At 40.8% G+C, this 16,410-nt stretch overlaps 1 protein-coding gene across 3 annotated transcripts in view; it reads left to right on the top strand.

The window, feature by feature from the left end:
- The window catches only part of LOC105278591 (diacylglycerol kinase 1), a 106,449-nt gene that overhangs the window by 77,789 nt on the left and 12,250 nt on the right, over window positions 1–16,410 (top strand). For all 3 annotated transcript variants that reach the window (XM_011337799.3, XM_026973472.1, XM_026973471.1), the window contains exons 4-6: window positions 8,012–8,146; window positions 8,470–8,683; window positions 10,121–10,282. In XM_011337799.3, coding sequence (XP_011336101.1) covers window positions 8,012–8,146; window positions 8,470–8,683; window positions 10,121–10,282 — 511 coding nt within the window. The remainder of the gene's footprint in view (window positions 1–8,011; window positions 8,147–8,469; window positions 8,684–10,120; window positions 10,283–16,410) is intronic.

Here is a 16,410-nt window from a genome sequence, read left to right as displayed (position 1 = left end):
TGCTGCTTAATCGAATGTACGTAGATTAATATTTCGTTACATAATACAGCGGTATGGCGGGCACGGCGTTACACGACGTTAAACACACAAAGCTTATTCGAATTACGCAATGAAAGTGGATAATGGAGAGCGTGACAGATACAAAATTGCTGCCGATGAGCGCGTTATCTTCCCCGGCGCGGCAGTGCAGCAAATAAACGGTCTCCACGGCAAGGCGCAGTCCGCGGTAACTACTTTACTTTGAGGAAACTTCGATTGCCGGCGACCGGAGGCAGAAACGGGCCGAAGTCGCCATAAAGGATCGACCGTGCGTCGCCGTCATATCGAATTGAATTAGTGGAATGGCCCTCCCCTTCCACCCTCTCGATATTCTCTGCTTCGGCGGGGATGCATTCCGCGGACTGCGAAGCTTCAACGACACTTTGGCTTTACGAGCTGACGCAAGACAATGACCCAAAGAAGCTTGCCTTGCGTGCACACCCGTACACACGTAGATAGGTATATAGGTATACGTGTGCCCATTCACACAGGTACATGTACGGGACCGCGATGAAACTTCCCAGTTTCCGAAGTGGAGCGCGAGCGATATAAATCTGACCGGGAAGCGGCGTGAAGCAGCCGGCTGGTGAGGCGTAAGATGCTGTTGCGCGCGCGAACTATACCAAACTGAATTGGAAGAGGTCGAAAAAGAACGCGGAAATACATCATCGCGAGCGAGCGCGAAACGGGAGACAGGCTCGGGGTAGTTTCAAGCTCGCTCTTAACTCCGCAAGGGAGGCGTTGTGCGAGCAATGATCGCGCTGGGTAACTTACATACGTTAACTTTGCAACGGCAAAGTATTCTCATAAGACCAATATTCGCGTGCTACTGCATCATTATCGTTGTTACTTTTCCCTTACAGTTACCTGACTCGATGCAATCTCGCAAGATAGCTAAACTCGCAGCAAGAGAGAGAGAGAGAAGCTGTGCTTTATGACTTGCACAAACGATTATTCGCAAACGCGTAAAAGACGCCACGTACGCGAAGCGCGTAGAAAATGTGTGTAACGCGATATATCCTGGTCGCGGGGATTGTACAGGTGAGGGTGAGAAGTTTATTATGTTTGAGCAGGGTGTGGGACCGCGTAAGAGCTTTTAATTGAAGCCACCCCGCTTCGAGAGCAACCTTTAGGGTCTTCTTATAACCAGGTATGTGGACAATCGAGCTATTCTTGATGCCTAAATTGTTTACCCTGCGACCCACCCCCTATCGAACGATCGCGGTCACGGGGGTTCGGTGTGTTACATCGCCCTTAAGTACCGTTCACACGTGTCACGCGAAAAGCTCGTTCTATCTTGAGCGCAACGGATTGGACACGTTATTGGCACAATTTCACTTTAACCGAACGTATCGAGAGACACGCGACGATGATGGGAAACTTTATTCGCGCCAGCAATAAAGAGCATAAAGAATAATCGTAACTCCCTCGTATCACGAAGGCTCGAAGGTTACTTTGCTTGTAAAATTCCGATATCTCGAAGGAGGATCGCACTTAAGCGTTCTCGTGCGTTTACGAGCTCGACTGCTCTAGATCCTCCCTTATTGTATGTCATTATTTGACGTCATTATTTGAGCAATCGTGTCCAACTCACAAGCAACACTACCCAAGTGCCACACGCCGATTTTGATAAGCTTTGAATATGTTGTTGTCTAGGTCAAAATATGAGACACGTATTTTTTTATACGGGCCCGTATCGCTATTAAGGGGGTGAAACACCCTCTTGAAAAAAATCGGTTTTTATATTTCTTAGCGAATACCGTGGAAACAATAAAAAATATAAAAAAAAGTTTCTTTTTCAATATTTTTAAATTTTTTAGGTAAAGCAGAGGACCCGTATGCGGGAGGTGAGAAAGCAGCTGGCGGCGTTGCAGGAGTCAGGAGTTACGGATAAAACCATATTTAAAAATATTGAAAGTTTTTAAAAAAGTGAAAATTTCTTGCCAGTTTCACGTTGACCATTTCTGGGTCCGGCAGAGAGTGAGAACCTAACTTATTTTGTTTATTAAAAGTAATCTCCCGACTTCATTGTTATCTCTGTGAGATTGCGAAAAAACTGTCGCCAAAAGTAACTAGCGTATTAAAAACGCAAATACAGGTGGGGCGCGTATATAGCGATATAGAGGTACTTTTAGCTTTTTTTTGAAAAATGCGTTTTCAGAATATGACTTTATCATGTATGGTTGAATTTGACATTAAATATGCTTTAAGTTTTATTGAAAGATAAATTTAAAAATTTTTGAAAAATTGAGGGGGGGGAGGGATTTCGAAAAATATGACATTTTCGAAAAATCTAATTGCACTGTTATGAAGTACATTAGAAGCCAAAACTTTTACTTGAAACTTTTTTTTATATTTTTTATTGTTTCCACGGTATTCGCTAAGAAATATAAAAACCGATTTTTTTCAAGAGGGTGTTTCACCCCCTTAATAGCGATACGGGCCCGTATAAAAAAATACGTGTCTCATATTTTGACCTAGACAACAACATATTCAAAGCTTATCAAAATCGGCGTGTGGCACTTGGGTAGTGTTGCTTGTCAGTAGGGACGCTCCGAATCTCCGCGTTGATGCTGCTCGCGTGAAACGCGCGGATTAACGCGCGGCTGTCGCTTTCAGAATGAAGCCCATTCATTTAATTGATTGCGAATTGCTTATCCGGGCTGATGTGAACGACGATGATGCAAGCGATGACGGGCCATAGATGACGTAGTGGCTTTCGCGCGACATGACATGGACTTGATCGCGATCGGGGTCAGTCGCTATTTTGGACGTGAGATTTTTGCCTGCCGCCTTCGTTAGCTAGGTGCTTATTTTTATTGCACAGTCAATCCGACGCACGTAAATCCGTCGATACCCGTCGTAAACGCTAAACGCGATCAAAGTAGACGTAAACGCTTAATGAATTATTCATACAAGTCGATCAATGCCGCGCGGTGCCACGGATTCGAAAAGTTGCTGTTACGCCAATAAGTGCGCCGATACCTGTTTTATAAGCGCACACTTGCTATGCAGAGCGTGCCGCTGCTACTGTATTTTCCAGCGGTCATGTATTGAATGGACGCGAGGTAAATATCTCAGCGGACATTTCGCAAGAAATCCTCTTCTATCCCACAATTCTCGATATCAAGTATTACTCTATTTGTACTCTTTGCTCTGACAAATTTCATTGAAATCATGAAATTGATGTGCGATCAAAGTGCAAAATGTACCGTAATTAAAGCTGTATCTTTTTTCTAGAGAAGAGAATGATTTTGAGAATATCGAGTTGTAAGATATAATATATTCGTCCCGCTTTAGTGATTTTTAATAACGAATATATATTACAACCCCCATATTATTAAAAACTTAGAAAACGGGACGAATAAAAGTAATATATAGTAGTTTCAATTTTATTGAGAGAGTTTTTGCTTTCTTTTTCTGATACACTCTGTTTTCTGTTGAAAAAGTTTTCCAAACAAATTTTATAGGAGCCTGCCGTTGGAATCCCAAGGGATATTTTTCCCGAGCCACACGAGTTTTCATTTAATTGGAAACGCACATTCGTCAACCTGATAATCGAACCTCACCGGAGGATGCGTTCGGTCGTCTCTTTCTCGCCGTGATCTCCCGCGCTTGTCTGCGACCTATTTTTCCGTCGAAGTTATGACACCTTCACGGTGACGTCACCGATGCACTGACGTCACCACCGCTCCCTTACGTGACCATTCAGAATGACCTCGTTTCTCTCCCTTCGAATTTCACCCCCTCCAATTCCCGCCCTCTCGCGCTCAGTCCCTAAAGCTTAATGGCCACCTCCCGCGCCATTCATGTGAATATTGTGAATATATCCCTTCGCTTAACGGACGTGCTATTTCACGAGAATGGTTCCTCATGTGTTCGTCTAAATGTGACGCCCCCGATACGCCGTGGTTTCCTCACGAGCAATAAAAATCCTGTCAGCGTGCCGTCGCACGATGATGATGTTGTTATCGTATCATCTGCGCTTACGTAAGAAGATTGTATCGGCAAAACTGTCACAATCATCGATACAGTTTCTCTGATGGAGGGAGCAACGCGCGTTTATTCCGTATTTTTTATACACTGCGGATCGAGTAGCGTACTTTTTATTATATCGAAATAATATTAAATAATATTCGTTTTCCGAAACACGACAATACGCTCCGGAGTATTAATAATCAAATAATGTGTGTATAATAAATTAAATTGCGAGTTTTATTCGAAATTTTTGCAGCGCATGCAGTCTATATAAATTTTTTACTGGTCGGACGTTGGCGTTGCGTCAGCGTACCGAATTTTTACAACGGATTATGATTTCAAAGTCCGCAGGTTCACTTTGGACGCTGCAGTTTCAAAAGCACCAAATGTAAAAAAGTACCACTGTGTGCAAATGTGTGCTGTTTCAAGGGTACACGCTGCCCTACCAGCTACAGCGGAGAATCACCAGGCGTTTTCGAGTGAAATGCCTTTAACAAACTCACGTGTGGTTAAGCCGCAAATACGAAAGTATGATGCCGATTGAGTAGTCAGAAATACCGTGGGTTAAAACGATCATTTCACTTGCAGAACGTCAATAATTGAATACATTCGAATGCAGCCGCTATAGCTGTGGGATTGAAGCACGAAATAGGATTACGGCGAACAGACGCACGGACGTTAACGGCTCAGTAGTAAATCCAGATATTCCACCGACGTAGGAAAATTCCGCGTTCGATGGAGAGAACAGACAAAAATCTATGGTTTCGCCTCTCCCGATAAAGAGGTATCCTTTGAAATCGTAGGAAGGAAATAAATTATTTGGAACTTTTCAAACGTACATCGTTGGAGAGAATAGAGTTTGCCGCAATGAAAAGAGTACGAGAAGGAAATATTCAATTACGATTGGAATAATAATCATCAGTGTGATTACGATCAATGAAACTTATATTGGACTGAATAGATGCGTTCTTGTTTAGAAATGCTTTCTGACGAATAAGGTAGAGCTATCTTTTTCTTGAAGCTTATTTATTGTGCCTTATAATGCCTTGTACATAAATTGTGGTGTAACCTGGTTATTAAAAAATCCAAGTGTTTTTGAAATTACTCGACGATACTTGTAAAACTGCGCTCTTGCAAATTAGACCGGGAAAATGAGTTATTGAGCAGAACAAGATGTTTTTAATAATAACAACGGTCTAATGATAACAGCAGGCTTTTTTAATTAACGTTGACTTATTAATCAAAGAGATAACGCGAGGAATAGATCTCACAATTATGAAGTAGGTATTTTATTATTCCACTAAATAAAGAAAATAAAGAGAATAAAGTAAAATAATACAGATTTAATAATCGATATGTGTTTTATTTTATTCGACGTTCATAATTGCAAATTTGTTTTCGGTGACGCAATACGAACCGCGCCCTTTGCAATCATTCTCTGCTTGCGACTTTATTGCTCATAGCGCAGGTTTAACGGAGCAAAAAAGGCAAAAGGCGACGCCCTGCGTCCTTGGTTAGGAGTATCGATAAATGTCACAGTAGCTCTCTTAAACCTACTCGAATAAAACTCGAAACTGAGTTAGTCATCCATCCACGGAGCTCATCTTGCATGAAATTGCTCATTTAGTTTTCTAATTAAAAAGTTTTGTGGAATGTACATTGCGGAGTGTAAGACATAAACCGTATTAATGTAACTGATTGATTAACTCTTTATCTCTTCAATAGGTCGATGAGTTGTTTTATTAAATAAAAATCATAAAACATTATATTTTTGCGTTATGCTACTATTATTTGTTACTAACTCTCTGATAACATTTTCTAGGTCCGCGTAAATATTATACGAAAAATCGAAAAATCATAAAACTGATCAAAAATATCTTGCGATGATCGTGTGAAAATCCTGAAAAAACGATCAGAATTTTAATCGAACGATCCATTTCTCTCATTGTGTCAAAAACTTTTTGCCGGATTTCGACATCCTTGCTCCATTGCAATTTTTATCTCGAATATTTATTGAAATATTCCTGATTTTAGGATATCTAGAAACTATCTAGATATACTATCGCTTAAACAGGAGCATCGCTCCCCGAGGATTGGCAGGCAATTAACAACAGATCACCATGTGGATAATCCCACAGCACTGTGACGCTGCGTGATTATTAATCAAGCGGAAAATGGTTGATTAAACCACGTAAACCGCGGAATAAGCTGCAGCTTACCACACGTCGCGCTTCCACTATTCTTGTCTCGGCCGGGTTCTACAAGATGCGCCATGAATTCCAGTGCCAAATGAATTTTCGTTAGCAGGCGGTTGCACGTTTGTTCGCGGTTGATAGACCCAATATCTATGCAGATGCGGTCGAGCGGTAGAGCGCGGCTCGTCCCTGCGGAATTGGCCAACTTTTTGCCAGCCTCGAGAAGCAAAGACGCGCGTGAACTTTGGCTTTCGTGCACATTAGGTGTCGCCGTAGGTGTCACGTGCGAGGTACCGGTGGCTTTCCCGTCTAATTTTCCACCTGGTGAGCGAACAGCATCCACTTTAATTGTTTCCAGCTTTAATTAGAGCCAAAAACCCGGCTGTGCGAAAATATCGCGCGAGCACTCCGACGTTCGTGACACCTCGCATGTGTGACCGCTTATTAATCGCAATGTTATTTAATTTTATGATTATTTATAACATAATTATTTATAACATCGTTTGGTAGTTGCTGTGACGTTTGCTACTTTGTACATATTTATACAATAACAAATATTTGTAAATCCAGTTGCGATATATCCACGATGAACGTAATGACGTAAAATCCGCGTAACTGTGGCAATTCTCACCTTTATGTATCTTGCAGCTTTCGTGCATGGATTGCCGTGCCGTTGAACAGCTGCGTCTGTCAGTTATGTTTATTCGAACGCAATCAATTTCATATAGATAGCAGCGATAGTTATATAAATATAATTGATTTGCATTGTACCCAATAAATATGCGTTTGCGTATCGATGGAGTTCTTGCTTAGCCAAATTGGACGTGATCCAAATTCAATATTTTAATATCACTTTTTTTTAACGAGGCGACCACTATGCGCATTTCTTCTCCGAAGAAAATAGCCGATGAATAGAATAATCAATTTTACATTACTCGCGATTTATATGCCATCAATTTTCATTATCGCGCAATTGTAGCAATTGTCCTCCTGAAGTTTCGTTTCTGCCCGGGGAATCATTTGCAACGCGAAGGCCGCTGTCATTTAAGAACTTCAGGTATAGTTTCCGCGGAAGAATTTGTTGCCCAGGAGACACAGGCAATCTCGAAACGAAACGAATTCCATGAATAGCGATCAACGAGGCACGCTTAATTGCATTAAATACGATCGATTCCCCCGGGTCCGCATCGGCGAAAACGCGCGTCACCGGACGTACCTGTAATCAGTCAATTTGCGAAATGTGCACCTTGCGGATCCCTCATTGTATCGGCGGAAGCGGCACGTTTCGTCGGGCTTCAATCTTCCGCTGAATGAAATTCATTTGGATCGGACAGAATCGAAACGGACACGAGAGACGGCGGCTTACGTATACCCGATTAATTAACGGCGGCTTTTCTTCGACGGCAGTTTCCGCGGCGGAATTACTTTCCATTCCTACCTCAATTCCTGCATCGACTCTAAAACAGTGACAGAGCGTGACACCAAAATTCTGATCTTAATTCTCAAATCGACGGGTCCGCGTTTTTGCCAAAATGCACAAAAATTTGATGAAAATCTCGGTTTGAGGTACACCCAAGCGAGTTTCCGCCTTAGATCGTAAATCTTCCGCACCACTTTGATCAGAGATCTCTATGCTACATTTGTGAAATTGAAATTTACCAAGTGGGGGCAGTAAAACGTGGAATTCAATATGCTTACATACATAAACGTATGACGAGTGTAAAATTTCCGCAAGAATTGTATCACGCTGCTGGAGGAATTCAATAAACGGCGTTCCTTTCTTTCGCCTGTTGTTTCAGGACATCGATTACGAGGGTTTCCGCAAATTCCTAAATTCGTATCTGGAGATCGATACACCCGATGAACTGTGTCGACATCTTTTCCTTTCGTTCGTCAAGAAGGACTCGCGCGGGGTGGACGGCAAGGCTTTCAAGGTACGTATCGCATTTTGAGATTAATACGAATTGTTATTGCTACGAGAGCGGGATACCGCGTTCATTAGCGTGACTAACGATAAGTAGTCGTGAGGACAAATCGGTGGTCACGACGAAAAGAAGAGAATTCTTGCTCTCGTGCGCGCGAAGGGGCACAGTCGCGACAACGTCGAGGTGAAAGGAATGGGGGAAAAAAACGGAAAAGGAAGCGTGTTGCGTGGTGCGAGCACGCTTTTGACGTAAAAAGCAACAATTAAAGGCAGCCATAAACGAGTGCCCCAAGAATTAAAAGCCGCGTATTATCCGCGTTTGTTGGTTCCCAGGAGATGGCCGTGCTCTCCTCGACAACCGCCTGCGCTGCAATTACGTCGCACACGACTTCCAGCAGTAACGTTAATAGCACCGGCGTACCCGGCGGCACCTCTGCGGACAGCCACGGCGGATCCTCGCTAGCTGACAAAATTCACGGTATCACGGAAAAATTGCAAGCGCTGGGTCATCACAGAACCGAGAGCGAGATCTCCAAAACGCGAACAGGTAAAGTACACATATATTAGGTCTTTAATCTGTCTCACGTCTAGACTGTGAGACAACTCAATGTAGCGACGTTTTGGAGAATCTTGTTGTTTGGTTTTTAAAGGTTGCCATGTATAAAATTAATATATAAAATTATTATTAAAATTAATTAAAATTAATATATAATTAATATATAATAAGCTTATATCATGCTTATTCATAAGTATGTGTTTAGTTTGATCTATCGTCATCTAGACGCGATCCGGATTACTTACAGTTAGTTAATGGTCTAATTATTTATATAGGACATATTTTTTCCGGTAACATTTTGCGGACACTTTATTATTTCCTATCACAGTTGAATTATTATTTCATTGAATAATAATTGTGTAATAGTGCTACGTATAAATGTGCAATCTTGGCGTTCTTCGAGGAATTCTTTGATGAAGAAGTAAAATAAATTCTCAGCATTATTTATCCGTCAGGAGAATCTGTTTGCTATCAGTAAGATTAAGAATTGTGCAACAGCACGCTGTCAAAAAGTCGAATGATACGGAATCATTGATCACGCGATATTAATGCCGCTTTTAACCCTTTCGTCCCGAGTGGTACACATAGGCACCATAAATATATATTTATATTCAGGGACGAAAGGATTAATACGAATTTCTCTCCTTCAATCGCAGTGCTCGCAGTGCTCGAGGCTTCCGTCTCTGTATTTTTACGGTAAACGAGTATTCTTGCGATCGAGTAAAATAGGTCAGCAGCAAAAAGGCAAAAAGGAAATGAGAACTCTGATAGCTTGAATTTTTTTACCTTGCATCACATATCGGAAAATACTATTGTCCTCTCCGAAATGGCAGACGGATAACAATCGATCCAACTCAAAAGAGCTTTGAATGAAGATGTAGAAAATACCCCGTAAGCGTTGATGGCATCGTTCGTTAAAATTAATTTACCCTGATTTTAAATATTCACCTCTGATTTTTCAATCGATTTTAAAGTATTTGTAGAGTTGCATTCCAAATATATTTCAACAAGTATTCCAAATATATTTCAACAAGTATTCCAAATATATTTTAAGAAATATTTCAGTAAATCAGAAAACAAAATATTGTTAATTCCTAAATATAACATTAAACATTAAACATGTATGTATAGACAGAAAGTTGTTTATCAGAAAGGAAACTTACTGTTGCAATTTAGTTTTTTGAATGGATAAAAATACGAAAAGAGTGTAGGATATTTCTTATAGACATATTTATCAACAAAAGACAAACACGGCCTCCAGACATACCAGAATTAGTTGAGTGACGGATATTTACGGCAATACATCTTACGCGAGGCTCATACCGTGTGTGTCCACGCATATATTATAGAAGCAAGATCAACTGGCGAAGTCGATCGATCATGTTGTTTGTTTCCTCTGTGTTTCACGCAATCACGTGGACGATTCAGGAAGCGTGCACCCGATGTTAACGATCACCCATACGTCGTACAGCTGTCACGATGTGCTAGAGAAGAAGAGCGCGGACAGCAGCCCAAGTCACAGCCAAATGTCGCGAAATTCGTCCAGGAAGTCGAACAATTCCCTCCTCGTCAACAACGGGAAATTGGAAGGTACGGTCAAAATCGCTGAATCTCTCCAATATGAACGGTACATTGAGCAATATTTGCTCGCAAACGTGAAACCGTTCAGAGTACCGCAAATGTCGATTTTTCTGCTCGATCTTACTAATCGTTCGAGTGGTGAATGTCAATACTTTTTCCGCGATATATTAGATGCAAAAGTTTTAGTCTTTTTCAGCGTTCTGGTATTACTATTTAAACTGCAAATAAATTCTCGCTTTTTCACGTTTTTCAAGAGCATTTGTATTGCATTGAAATTTGTAAAACGTCATGTGTCATGGTTTAACGATAAAAATAATTTCGAAATATAAGAATAATCGAATAATGAACGCGATGAAAAGCTATATATGCTTTTCGTACTCAGCAAATCCTTTTTGGACTTGGGCTGGAAAGTTTTTTCACACGCGGCGTTTTTTATTCGCTCAACTTGGCGCCTTCGGATTACCGCTTATTCCAATCGATGCAGTACTTTTTAACTGGACGGAACGAGATGCGGCTGAGATACGAAAACCTGTTTTCGCAAAGTGATTTGAAATTTGCCAAGAGATGGCAAACAATTGTAAAAAACGAGAGCAAATATTTTGATGACTGAATTGTACTGCATATATTATGCACCTAAAACGAATACGTGCTAAAACTTTTTCGTTAATCCCGGATGTTCATCTTGTCATCAAGAATTAATCCGAGCATGATTCCCTTCTAACGAGCTTTCGCTAACTTCCTTTGAGCATAATCCATCCATTCTACCATCCCTTCTTATTCTAGTTATCTCGGAAACTTTACATTCCCAAACATTCGATAAAGAATCGCTTCCTCATGATCGAAGAACCTGCCGAATGTCAGACATTAATTTCCTCGGGCGAGTTGCGGCTTTACATGAATAAATTTACATACAGGGTGTCCCGGGTTTTAACCGACAAACTGCGGGAGCATATTCTACTAGTGGAAATAAGAAAAAATTCTTATATCGAGTTTGCTTAGAAATGCTTTATTACAAAGTTATAAACCAATATTGAAAAGAAATATCAGATAAGTAACAACGGATTTTTTCACAAAAATATAAATTATCTACGCAATGATTTAGTGACGCATTTCAAAATGTTGTCCTTGCACATCGATACAAGCTAGACATCGACGCAGTACAGAATTTGTTACAGTACGACATTCCTGAAAATTTTGTTGCGTCTCAGTAACTGAATTAGTAATTCGTTGCTTTAAATCTATCTGGTACTCTCCTGTTAGGAAATCTACGTTGATACTCTCGTACGGCAGCTCGTGCATTTCCGTCACAGAATCCGTACACGAAATGAATATCGGTGTATTCCTCATTTGAAAACACTTTTGGCATTCTGATAGTAATTGCTAGTTGACACGACGATTGAAATCTAACAGCTACTGTTGTGAAAGTAACAATTATACTGAATCGTTTCAACATAGTGAACATGAATACATGTGAATACACATAACGTAAACATCTTCGACCTTCCAAATTCTACACTATGTTCCGTTGTTACTTATCTCATATTTCTTTTCAATATTGGTTTATAACTTTGTAATAAAGCATTTCCAAGCAAACTCGATATAAGAATTTTTTCTTATTTCCACTAGTAGAATATGCTCCCGCAGTTTGTCGGTTAAAACCCGGGACACCCTGTATAGCGAATAGAAGAATGTGCCCGGGCCGCTTAAGAGATTTCTCTTCCAGTGCGTGCGAACGCAACGTATCCGCAAAATTCATGCGATGCAGAATTCATTTTTGTCGCGGCGAGATCGCGTTGCGGTGACATGACAAAGGGTCCATTCCGGTCGCCATCGATCTTACGTTGGCGCGCGTTACTCTCAAACAAACTCTGCGATCGTAAATGCCGGGTGAATTACTGCTCGGGGGAACGTGACATCTCTTTCAGAAATATACCTCATCGTATCGGGACGACGGTGAACGTAATCGAAAAAATACGACCACAATGCCCCGCCGAGCTGTGCCGTTCTTTATATCGCTTTTACGATATCGTCGCAGCCATCTCTTCGTTTCATTACGCGCCTCCGTGAATTTTGCGACAGCACTCTGCGTCATTCTTTTACGTATAGGTGAACGTCACGCTCCGTGAATATATGTATATATACATCCGGTATTTGAGAAATGACTTTTAAAAAATTATATATTTAGAATATATTAAAAATATATTTTTATTCCGTGTTATTTATGCCGATGGAAAAATTACCGTACGGTAATTTGTCTGCAATCCGAGATCCACGTGAAATTCGAGAAAGAACCACCGCAAAAAATGCCCGTTTTTCCGCCCTCGATTTTTCAAATGAATTTTATGACAAATGATAGCTCATAATGAGACATTAATCACAGAAAAATTTTGCGATGAGCATATGATTGGTTTCAGAGATATTCAGAGGGTCAAAGTGGTTACCACCTACTGAGAAAGTATGACACTATCGACACTGTATAGCATGAATTTTGGTTGACTTTTTTCGAAACGTAGTACCCATGTGTTCTTTGAGTTGCTGATTACGAATCTGATGTCAGATTTCAAAAATTCAAGATGGCGGATCCAATATGGCGGATATAAAATATAAAAAAAATTAATTTCTCCAAAAATGGTTATCTAAGCGGGTTCAGGATCGCAAGCGAGTCGCACAGGAGAGCGCGATCCTGAACACGATTAGATAACCATTTTTGGAGAAATTAATTTTTTTTATATTTTATATCCGCCATATTGGATCCGCCATCTTGAATTTTTGAAATCTGACATCAGATTCGTAATCAGCAACTCAAAGAACTCATGGGTACTACGTTTCGAAAAAAGTCAACCAAAATTCATGCTATACAGTGTCGATAGTGTCATACTTTCTCAGTAGGTGGTAACCACTTTGACCCTCTGAATATCTCTGAAACCAATCATATGCTCATCGTAAAATTTTTCTGTGATTAATGTCTCATCATGAGCTATCATTTGGCATAAAATTCATTTGAAAAATCGAGGACGGAAAAACGGGCATTTTTTGCACTCTTTTCGCGGTGGTTCTTTGCTGGCGCACAGAGCGCACGAGCGAGAGATGATGCATCCGTCAATTTTCCGACGCGTGTCTGTAAAAAGCGGTAGATCCGGATTACTTGCGCGAGACATCAACACGACGATGTTTATGTCTGTCTTAAATGAAGACGAGCCGGCAAGTGACGGAAATAATCGTGCTTACATTACGGATTTACGGGAAATGTTTATTCACGTCTGCGGCGAGATCGTGCCATCGATCGCGCGCATAAGCTCGGCCCTTTCCAGAGGGGAATATAGGAAATGGATATTCCTATTTTAAATTCTGATTTTACACGACAATCTACGTACGCCGAGAAAGAATGAGGAAGAGAGCGAGAGTGAGAGAGAAAGAGAGAGAGAGGGGGGGAGGAAAGAGAGGGAAAAAGAGAGAAACCCAGAGGCGAGTTGATCTTCGCGAAATGTCATGAAGCCTGTGTACACGATCGAGAAAACTCGATTCGATTCTATTTCCGCGTCTGTTTGAAGAACCAGCCTGATCTTATCGGCTGCTGCTCGTGAAACACGTGCGCTTCCGCGTCAAATACATCGTCGGAGGTGATGAAATCGCGAGTTCAAGCCTGCCCCGTCGCGCCTTTTGGTATACGTGACTCGTGAAAAATGAAAGGGAAACATCAAATATGATCTGAAAATAGAGGATTATGACGAATCAAAGTTGCGTATTACCGCTATACGTTGTATGTATAGCGCAGTATAGCGGCTACAGTGCCTTGCCTCCCCCCTGGTCCATCCCCGAGCCGCGTTTTAAAGCTGTTGCCGGGCTGGGGCTCGGTCTCTCGTCTCTGATGAATCAGAAGATGAATAGTCGCCTCCAGGTGCTCGGTTCGCAGTAAAAGGGCCGTAAAACGCGTTGCGCGAGAGACACAAGAAGGCAAGAATATTCGCGGGGATATTCGAGAAAAAGAAAATAGGAAAACTATTTCGAGCGCGGCACGTGCGAAAATCTCATTTTCGCCCGGCAATCAAACTCGGCGGTTTCCGTATTTTTATTACATTTTTACGTTTCCGCTTTCGCTTTTGATCGTGCTCTCTGCGTCTGCTAGATCGGACGCTCGCCTCTCGCTTTACTCTCGCTTTACTCTCGCAAAGGAGTAGGCCGACGAATTTCGCGCTCCTTCGAGTTAATAAAGTGCTGCTAATGAACTAACAAGTAAACCTACGGAAGTGTCACTCTCCGATTTTTCTGAAATTTGGATATGTTATAATACATGAAAAACTAAGGGACACGTATTTTTTTTTAGCGGCGGAAAAACATATTTAGGGGGTGAAACGACCCCCCAAAATGGGGGGTAAAATGGAAAAATTGCGATATCTTTGAGACCAGTGAAGCGATTTTAATGATTTTTGATATGAAAGTATCTTTCGATAGAAGACGAAAATCGGCCTAGGTATGTTGGAAGGGGAGTGAAAATTAGGGGGTGAACTACCCCTAAAGTGACCAATTTCTTGCTGCAAAAAATCAGTTTTGATCTGATCGAAGTAAAATCTATTAAAACTTCAAGAGGAAAGCTAATTAAGGAACACGTATTTTTTTGTTTTGTTTTATATAAATATTTGGGGGGTAAACAATCCCTAAATTGCCGCGTTCGTTTGGCATTGCGCATGAAACACCTTGTGAAACTATATTTTTTAACTGTTCGATCTTTTTAATATATTGGTTTTTTAAGTCGCTGAATCCGAATCTGAAATCAGATTTTCAAAATTCAATATGGCGGATCCAATATGGCGGACGAAAACTTCAAAAATTACTTGAATAGACAGTAACTCGACATGCGACTTTCAAAATACAATAAAATCAACTTTTGACATTTATTGTTAGTTATGTGAAGTGAATTAAACATGTTAAAAATATTAATCGTTTATAACAAAATTGTTTAAACAATGTAGCTAAAAAATTAAATGAAAAATGATTAGAGTGAGTCCCCTTGCCTCTCACTATTTTCTGTAAGTGTGTCAGAACACGATTCATTGTTAGAACGCTTATGTACACGTAACGAAAGATTTTTTTGTTATTTCAATTTTATTATTTTTTTTGTCGTTTTAATTTTTTTTGTGTTTTTATTTCATTAATTTTTTTATTATTACTTTTATTTTATAAATGGCTGATTTGACAATTAAATCATTTTTTGAAAGTTTTGCATACATGATATTCGTTAAAAAAATGTATTATGTACAAAGATTTTTTGCACCAAGCACATCTTATTACTGCACACACATTGCAGAACCCGCAAGATGTCTCACAATTTTTAAAACAGAAATCAACAGGATTATCAAATTCCAACGGTTTTTCTTTTATATACCCACTTTTATACCATGCGTATTTAATAAGATTTTGAATTTTCACTCCCCTTCCAACATACCTAGGCCGATTTTCGTCTTCTATCGAAAGATACTTTCATACCAAAAATCGTTAAAATCACTTCACTGGTCTCAAAGATATCGCAATTTTTCCATTTTACCCCCCATTTTGGGGGGTCGTTTCACCCCCTAAATATGTTTTTCCGCCGCTAAAAAAAAATACGTGTCCCTTAGTTTTTCATGTATTATAACATATCCAAATTTCAGAAAAATCGGAGAATGACACTTCCGTAGGTTTACTTGTAAGTATCACCGGATCGATCGCGCATAACGAGAGAGCGAGAGAGAGGAAACGCGCGCTTTGGATCGCCCGCGACATCCACGCGGGTTTCGTGCGCGTGAGTAGTTGAGTACGCGCGCGGGTGCCACCGAAATAGCTGTACCACCAGTATCATCCGGTATAAATGACGTCACGAGCGTGTGAGAGAATGATACCAGCCTCTTGACGGTGGTTCCGTCACGCTCTCAGTGACTCTCGAGTCGCAGGAGGAGCAACAAGTACTTCCGGGCTAAATAACTAATCGCAGATTGACGTCGCTCCGCGATCGACTCAATGGTCGTTAAATCATCATACGCTCGTTTCGCTTTAAACACCGTGACGCAGAGCGATCGAACAATTCAGTTCGGTGATCGAGAGCGATTTCCCTCTTTCGCTGCTCTTGATGATGGTGAAGGGCAAGATGGTCCAGTTACCAA

Source organism: Ooceraea biroi, chromosome 10 (genome assembly GCF_003672135.1).
Source record: "Ooceraea biroi isolate clonal line C1 chromosome 10, Obir_v5.4, whole genome shotgun sequence".
Lineage (NCBI taxonomy): Eukaryota > Metazoa > Arthropoda > Insecta > Hymenoptera > Formicidae > Ooceraea > Ooceraea biroi.
Note: the sequence above shows the minus strand (reverse complement) of the source record. Positions and strands in the feature narration are given on the sequence as shown.